This window comes from Lucilia sericata, unplaced genomic scaffold (assembly GCF_015586225.1).
Source record: "Lucilia sericata isolate MDLA Ls3-8-SP2 unplaced genomic scaffold, ASM1558622v1 Contig004499F_arrow, whole genome shotgun sequence".
NCBI lineage: Eukaryota > Metazoa > Arthropoda > Insecta > Diptera > Calliphoridae > Lucilia > Lucilia sericata.
The window spans coordinates 15,802-24,429 of record NW_023997274.1 but is presented as its reverse complement, the minus strand read 5'-3'; the positions used below and the strand labels follow the sequence as shown (position 1 = coordinate 24,429).

The following is an 8,628-nucleotide window of genomic DNA, read 5'->3' as shown; positions in this document are numbered from 1 at the left end:
TAGTCTAGTCCATAGCCTAGTCTATAGTCTAGTCTATAGTCTAGTCTTTAGTCTAGTCTATAGTCTAGTATTTAGTCTAGTCTATAGTCTAGTCTATAGTCTAGTCTATAGTCTAGTCTATAGTCTAGTCTATAGTCTAGTCATAGTCTAGTCTATAGTCTAGTCTATAGTCTATCTATGTCTGTCTATAGTCTATAGTCTAGTCTATAGTCGTCTATAGTCTAGTCTATAGTCTAGTCTTAGTCTAGTCTTCTAGTCTATAGTCTAGTCTATAGTCTATCTATGTCTAGCTATAGTCTAGGTCTACTATAGTCTAGTCTATACTAGGTCTAGTCTATAGTCTAGTCTATAGTCTCCTATAGTCTAGTCTATAGTCTAGCTATAGTCTAGTCTATAGTCTAGTCTATAGTCTAGTCTATAGTAGTCTATAGTCTAGTCTATATCTAGTCTATGTCTAGTCTATAGTCTGGTCTATAGTCTAGTCTATAGTCTAGTCTATAGTCGTATAGTCTAGTCTATGTTTAGTCTATAGTCTAGTCTAGTATATCTAGTCTATAGTCTAGTCCATAGCCTAGTCTATAGTCTAGTCTATAGTCTAGTCTTTAGTCTAGTCTATAGTCTAGTATTTAGTCTAGTCTATAGTCTAGTCTATAGTCTAGTCTATAGTCTAGTCTATAGTCTAGTCTATAGTCTAGTCTATAGTCTAGTCTATAGTCTAGTCTATGTCTATAGTCTAGTCTATTTAGTCTAGTCTCTAGTCTAGTCTATAGTCTAGTTATTAGTCTTAGTCTATAGTCTAGTTTCTCTAGTCTAGTCTATAGTCTAGTCTATAGTCTAGTTCTATAGTCTAGCTATAGTCTAGTCTAGTCTAGTCTTTAGTCTATAGTCTAGCCTATAGTCTAGTCTATAGTCTAGCCTATAGTCTAGGTCTAGTCTATAGTCTAGTCTATAGTCTAGTCTATAGTCTAGTCTATAGTCTAGTCTATAGTCTAGTCTATAGTCTAGTCTATAGTCTAGTCTATAGTCTAGTCTATAGTCTAGTCTATAGTCTAGTCTATAGTCTAGTCTATAGTCTAGTCTATAGTCTAGTCTATAGTCTAGTCTATAGTCTAGTCTATAGTCTAGTCTATAGTCTAGTCTATAGTCTAGTCTATAGTCTAGTCTATAGTCTAGTCTATAGTCTAGTCTATAGTCTAGTCTATAGTCTAGTCTATAGTCTAGTCTATAGTTTAGTCTATAGTCTAGTCTATAGTCTAGTATATATTCTAGTCCATAGTCTAGTCTATAGTCTAGTATATATTCTAGTCCATAGCCTAGTCTATAGTCTAGTCTATAGTCTAGTCTTTAGTCTAGTCTATAGTGTAGTATTTAGTCTAGTCTATAGTCTAGTCTATAGTCTAGTCTATAGTCTAGTCTATAGTCTAGTCTATAGTCTAGTCTATAGTCTAGTCTATAGTCTAGTCTATAGTCTAGTCTATAGTCTAGTCTATAGTCTAGTCTATAGTCTAGTCTATAGTCTAGTCTATAGTCTAGTCTATAGTCTAGTCTATAGTCTAGTCTATAGTCTAGTCTATAGTCTAGTCTATAGTCTAGTCTATAGACTAGTCTATAGTCTAGTCTATAGTCTAGTCTATAGTCTAGTCTATAGTCTAGTCTATAGTCTAGTCTATAGTCTAGTCTATAGTCTAGTCTATAGTCTAGTCTATAGTCTAGTCTATAGTCTAGTCTATAGTCTAGTCTATAGTCTAGTCTATAGTCTAGTCTATAGTCTAGTCTATAGTCTAGTCTATAGTCTAGTCTATAGTCTAGTCTACAGTCTAGTCTTTAGTCTAGTCTATAGTCTAGATTTTAGTCTAGTCTTTAGTGTAGTCTATAGTCTAGTCTATAGTCTAGTCTATAGTCTAGTCTATAATCTAGTCTTTAGTATACTCTGAAGTCTAGTCTGTAGTCTAGTCTTGTCTGTAGTCTAGTCTATATTCTAGCCTATAGTCTAGTCTATATTTTTGTCTAGTCTAATCTATAGTCTAGTCTATAGTCTTGTCTACAGACTTGTCTATAGTCTAGTCTGTAGTATGTAGTCTATATTCTAGTCTATAAACTAATCTATAGTCTATAATCTGGTCTATAGTCTAGCGTTATAAATTAGTTCTATTTAAAAATTGTAATTTTCCATGCATATTAATACAAATATATTAATGTTTTAGTCAACGTTGAAGAACAACAACAACAATCAACTACCACCACCAATACCACTACCACCAATTATCAAGAGCTAATGGATCAACAACAACAATTAGCTTCACCAACTCCGGTTGCTACACCCACTAGTACTACTAGTGGTGGCACCGCTAGCAATGCTACTCCAGCTTTTAGCTATGATGATCTTTTCCCAGCATTACCAGCTAACAATGCAGCTCCTATGAGTACAACTACTGGACCACCAGTTGTACGTGTAACAAGCACTCAAAAGACTCAGGTAAATGAAAAAAAACAAACAGCAATAAGAAAAAACATTTTCAACAAAATACTAAATAAACCACTTCTATTAGGTTTTACATTTGGCTGGAGAAGAACGCAAATCGACCGATTCCGAAAAATTCGGTGAAGGTGAATCGAAACGTATTTGCCAGCAAATCTCTAAGGAAACTGGTGCTCAAATTGAAATCGCTAGTGGTAAAAATCAATCGCTTACCTTCCTTATCAAGGGCAAACAACCGGAATTGCTCGATGCTCGTCGCAAAATTCTTATGTACTTTTCCGCCCAAGCCAGCCGTTCCATCAGCATTCCCAAGGAACATCATCGTGTCATCTTGGGTAAGGCTGGTAAACGTCTACGTGATTTGGAACAATTGACCGCCACCAAAATCACAATTCCCTCTCAAAACGAAGATAGTGACATCATTAATATTGCCGGTACTAAGGAAGATATTGAAAAGGCCGAAGCCGAGATACGTCAATTGTCCGCTGATCAATATAAAAAGTCTTCGGATCGCATTTTGGTGCCCAAAATCTATCATCCCTTCATTGTGGGTCCCTACAATGAAAACTTGAATAAGATGCAAGAGGAGACCGGTGCCAAGGTGAATGTGCCACCACAATCCATGCAAAAGGATGAAATTGTGATTACTGGTGAGAAGGATGCTGTAGCTGCGGCCAAGGCTAAGGTTGAGGCCATCTACAAGGAAATGGAAAAGAAATGCTCCACCGTAAGTGTTGAGGTTGCCAAAGCTCAGCATCGTTACGTTATTGGACCCAAGGGCTCGACCATCGCCGAAATTCTTCAACTCACTGGTGTATCTGTGGAGATGCCTCCTCTGGACTCGCCTTTGGAAACAATTACCTTGCGTGGTCCCCAAGTGGCTTTGGGCAATGCCTTGACTGTGGTCTATCAAAAGGCCAACTCCGTCAAGTCGGTTGAAATCGATGCTCCCCATTGGATTCACAGGTATGTGATTGGTCGTAAGGGCGCCAATATGAAACAACTCGAAGAGGATTGCCCCAATGTGAACGTCAATTGTCTAGAGGACAAGATCAAATTGGAAGGCGACCCTGAAAATGTTGACAAGGCCACCAACTATTTGCATGAAATTATCAAAAACTATCAGGATAACTTCACCTTTGTTGTGATGACCGTCAATCCTGCTTACTACAAGCATATCATTGGCAAGGCTGGTGCCAACGTAAATCGTCTCAAGGAGGAATTGAACGTTAACATCAACATTGAGGAACGCGAAGGCCAAAACAACATACGCATCGAGGGTCCCAAGGAGGGCGTTAAAAAAGCTCAGCTTGAATTACAAGAGAAAATCGATAAACTGGAAAACGAAAAATCAAAGGATGTTATCATCGATCGTCGCTTGCATCGTCAAATCATTGGCGCCAAGGGTGAAAAGATCCGTGAGATTAAGGATCGCTACCGTCAGGTAATGATTGTCATTCCCACACCCCAGGAAAATACCGATATTGTGAAGTTGCGTGGTCCCAAAGAAGATGTCGACAAGTGCCACAAGGATCTCTTGAAATTGGTTAAGGAAATCCAAGAGTCATCGCACATCGTTGAGGTGCCCATCTTCAAGCAATTCCACAAGTTCGTTATTGGCAAGGGCGGTGCTAACATTAAGAAGATTCGTGATGAAACCCAAACCAAGATCGATCTTCCTGCCGAGGGTGACACCAACGAGGTCATCGTTATTACCGGCAAGAAAGAGAACGTTCTTGAGGCTAAAGAACGCATCCAAAAGATTCAAAACGAATTGGCCGACATTGTCACCGAAGAAGTACAAATTTCACCCAAGTACTACAACTCGATCATCGGTACTGGCGGCAAATTGATTTCCTCCATTATGGAAGAATGTGGTGGTGTGTCTATCAAATTCCCCACCAGTGAATCGAAGAGCGATAAGGTTACCATTCGTGGTCCTAAGGATGATGTACTCAAGGCCAAGAACCAGCTTTTGGAGTTGGCCAACGAACGCCAAGCCGCTTCCTTCACTGCCGAAGTACGCGCCAAGCAACAACACCACAAGTTCCTTATTGGTAAGAACGGCGCCTCCATTAGGAAGATCCGTGATGCCACCGGTGCACGTATCATCTTCCCTGGCAACGATGATGCCGACAAGGAAGTCATCACCATCATTGGCAAGGAGGAAAATGTCAAACAGGCCAAGGAACAATTGGAGGCCATCATCAAGGACATCGATCAAGTGACCGAAGGTGAAATCTCTGTCGATCCCAAGTACCACAAACACTTTGTAGCTAAACGTGGTGAAATCTTGCATCGCATCTCTGAAGAATATGGAGGCGTTATGATTTCATTCCCTCGCCCCGGTGTAGAGTCCGATAAGGTTACTTTGAAGGGTGCCAAGGACTGCATTGAAGCTGCCAAGTTGCGTATTGCCGAAATCGTTGCTGACTTGGATGCTCAAGTGACCATTGAGGTTGTCATTCCCCAACGTTTGCATCGCACCATCATGGGCGCTCGTGGCTTCAAAGTACAACAGGTCACCACAGAACATGATGTCAACATCAAGTTCCCCGATCGTGATGCCACTGAACCCGTTGAAGGTCTCGAAAACGGTACCAACGGTACAGTCGACGGTGTCGTTACCGACGAGCCCATCCGTCATTGTGATATCATTCGTATTACCGGCCACATTGACAAGTGTAATGCCGCCAAACAAGCTCTCATCGATCTTGTACCCATCACCGAAGAACTTACCGTACCCTATGATCTTCACCGCACCATTATCGGTCCCAAGGGTGCCAATGTACGTGAGTTCATGTCCACCTACGATGTACACATTGAATTGCCACCCAGCGATTCAAAGTCCGATACCGTTAAGGTAACCGGTACACCCGCTCATGTCGCCGAAGCCAAGAAAGCTTTGGACAAAATGATCGAAGAATACGAAGCCGATCGTGCTGATCGTGAATTGCGTTCGTACAATTTACAAATCGAAGTTGATCCTGAATACCATTCAAAATTGATTGGTAAACGTGGTGCCGTCATCAATAAATTGCGTGCCGCTCACGATGTCAACATCTCACTGCCCAAACGCGGCGATCCCAATCAAAGCATCATCACTATCACTGGCTATCAGGCCAATGCTGAGGCAGCTCGCGATGCTATTATGGAAATTGTTGGTGAAATGCAAAACTTGTACCGTGAAGTGATTGAAATTGACAACCGTATTCATTCGCATATCATTGGTCAACGTGGCAGAACCATTCGTAAGCTCATTGAAGATTACAAGGTAAGTTAGATTCTTTCGTATTTTGTGGGTCTTATGTGGGAGTAAAGGTTCACTATATAGACTAGACTATACTCTAAACTATAGACTAGACTATAGACTAGATTATAGACTATATTATATACTGGAATATAGACTAGACTATAGTCTAGAGTCTAGACTAAATTATAGACTAGACTAAACTATAGACTAGACTGGAATAGAATATAGACTATATAGACTAGACTATGCTCTAAACTATGGACTAGACTATAGACTAGACTATAGACTAGACTATAGACTAGACTATAGACTAGACTATAGACTAGACTATAGACTAGACTATAGACTAGACTATAGACTAGACTATAGACTAGACTATAGACTAGACTATAGACTAGACTATAGACTAGACTATAGACTAGACTATAGACTAGACTATAGACTAGACCATAGACTAGACTGTAGACTAGACTACAGACTAGATTATAGACTAGACTATAGACTAGATTATAGACTATACACTAGAATAGATTATAGACTAGACTATAAGCTAGACTATAGACTGTAGACAAGACTATAGACTATTCTATAGACTAGACTATAGGCTAGACAATAGAATCAATTAGAACCACTGAACACCCAAAATAATGATTAATCTTTGTTCCTTTTTCGTAGGTTGACATCAAATTCCCCTCGCCCGAAGAGGCCAAAAACAATCCCGATGCTGTCACCATCATTGGCAAAGAAGATGATGTTGAAAATGCTAAGGAAGCCATTCTCAACATGGCTGAAGACTACTCCCGTGACTACTTAGAAAACTTGCCACCCTCCCCACAACCTCAAACTGTGGGAGCTTTCTTGTCTGCCGGCACTGGCAGTGGCAACACCAATGAAAATGGCTTCGTTATGAAAGATGCTCCTTGGGAGAAAGCCGATAAGAAACAAGGAAAATCTGCACCCAATACTCAATCGCAAGAAGATTTTCCCGCTGTTGGTGGAGCACCCGTTGCCGCTGCACCCATCACCTCAGTATGGGGACCCAAAAACTAAAAAAAAGAAGAACTTAAATTAACAAAAACTTAACAACAAAAAATGAGTGAAAACATCATTGATAAACACACGAAGTAGGTGTCAAAAATCTTGAAGGTTGTCAAAAAACAAAAACAATTAAACAATATTTTTTAAATAATAAAAACAGGAAAGAAAAACAAACAAACAAAAGCATGATGTATAAAAAAGCAACTAAATAATAACGAAAATTTAAAGTAATTTCCAAATAATACTTAAAAGACATACATTTATCATTTTTTATACTTCTTGAAATTTTCTATTATTTAAAAATTTGATTTATTTTAAAAATTTCAACGAACATATAAAAAACAAAAACTTCCTGCACATTTTTAAAACACAATGTGAGGTTAAATTTGATTTAAACTAAAGATAAATAAACATATATTTGAATAAAATTCGAATAGAGGTCTATAAACTGACACTTGTTTCGTGCGCTTCCTTTAAACATAATAATAAAAATTAAAAAAATACAATAGATTTATTAAGATAAACAGAAACACACGAAGAAACCAACTCAAAAAAAAAGAAAAAACAAATAAAAATAAAAACTTTATATATATGTGTATAACAAACCATTCGAAATTATTTTATTTTATTAAAATAAAAAAAAACTAAACAAGACTTTGAGAAATTCAATAGAAAATTTTTCGTGTATTAATATTTTTCCACACTTTTCTTTTTTTTTTTAATAAAAAACAAAAGTTATGAGTTGAGTTTTGTATACTTTATAAAAATAATAACAATGATGCCAAGTTTACACTTAAACAAAACAAAAACCTACATACATACAACACATACATACATAAAATAAACATAACAGAAACATATATCATAATTAAAATAAAAAACAAATACTAAAAAAAGTAAAAAATAAAAATATTAACAAAAAAATAAATAAATCAATAAACATAATTTTTTATATATATATAAAAAAAAATAGTAAAACAAAAATTTGTCTAAAAATTAATTATAAAAAAAAATATTTTTTAAAAAAATTAAAAAAAATCTTTATTATGTTTTGTCGTCATTTATATATTTTTTTTTTTATTATTTTTTCTTTCTTTATGCTAAACTTAAAAAAATATATATGATTTAAAAATAATCATTTTAAATTAAAAATAAAATTATGCCTTTTAAAAAGTCATACTCCTTCTATACAAACAACAAAACTTAAACGAATTTCTTTTGAAAATTCTAAATACATATTATAATTTTTGTTTTCTTTGTTTCCATAAAAAAATAGAAAATTTATTATATTTAAAGAAAATTTAAAAAGTAATAATAATCATGCTTTTATTAGTTTAATATGTGCAATTTTTTATTACATGCAAATCATGTTTTTTTTTTGTCTCTTAAAAAATTGTACTTTATTTTGTTTAATTTCTTAAAAAACGTAAATTAAAAAAGAAGCAATTTCAAAACTTTATTAATATAATTATTATGTAAACATTTTTTATTTAAACATTTATTATTATTATTTTTTGTGTTTGTTCTACAACTACCATTTATTATTAAAGATTTAAAAAAAAGAAAACATATAATTGCATAATTTTTTTAAAGAAAATTTTTACTATTTTTTCAAAAACTAAAATAAAAAAACAAAAAAAAAATGTAAAATAAAAATTGTTTTATTTTATTAAAAAATATTCAACATAAACTTGACAAATTTGAATTTTATACCCTTTTTATAACATTAGATAGATAGATAGATAGATAGATAGATAGATAGATAGATAGATAGATAGATAGATAGATAGATAGATAGATAGATAGATAGATAGATAGATAGATAGATAGATAGATAGATAGATAGATAGATAGATAG

The 8,628-nt window shown here is 35.3% G+C and overlaps 1 protein-coding gene across 1 annotated transcript; it reads left to right on the top strand.

The window, feature by feature from the left end:
* Positions 1-2,208: 2,208 nt before the first annotated feature.
* On the top strand, positions 2,209-7,351 carry LOC119615222 (vigilin). Its single transcript, XM_037971301.1, has 3 exons — positions 2,209-2,476; positions 2,550-5,753; positions 6,408-7,351. Exons 1-3 carry the CDS (start codon positions 2,276-2,278, stop codon positions 6,780-6,782), a joined length of 3,780 nt encoding a protein of 1,259 aa, XP_037827229.1. The 5' UTR covers positions 2,209-2,275; the 3' UTR covers positions 6,783-7,351.
* Positions 7,352-8,628: the final 1,277 nt, after the last annotated feature.

What these genes read in the sequence shown, in the direction of transcription:
- LOC119615222 (XM_037971301.1), top strand. Translation starts at nt 2,276, where the DNA reads ATGGATCAACAACAACAATTAGCTTCACCAACTCCGGTTGCTACACCC. An exon ending in CAAGCACTCAAAAGACTCAG is followed by an intron (nt 2,477 to 2,549) that starts GTAAATGAAAAA and finishes CACTTCTATTAG; the next exon opens with GTTTTACATTTGGCTGGAGA. An exon ending in AGCTCATTGAAGATTACAAG is followed by an intron (nt 5,754 to 6,407) that starts GTAAGTTAGATT and finishes CCTTTTTCGTAG; the next exon opens with GTTGACATCAAATTCCCCTC.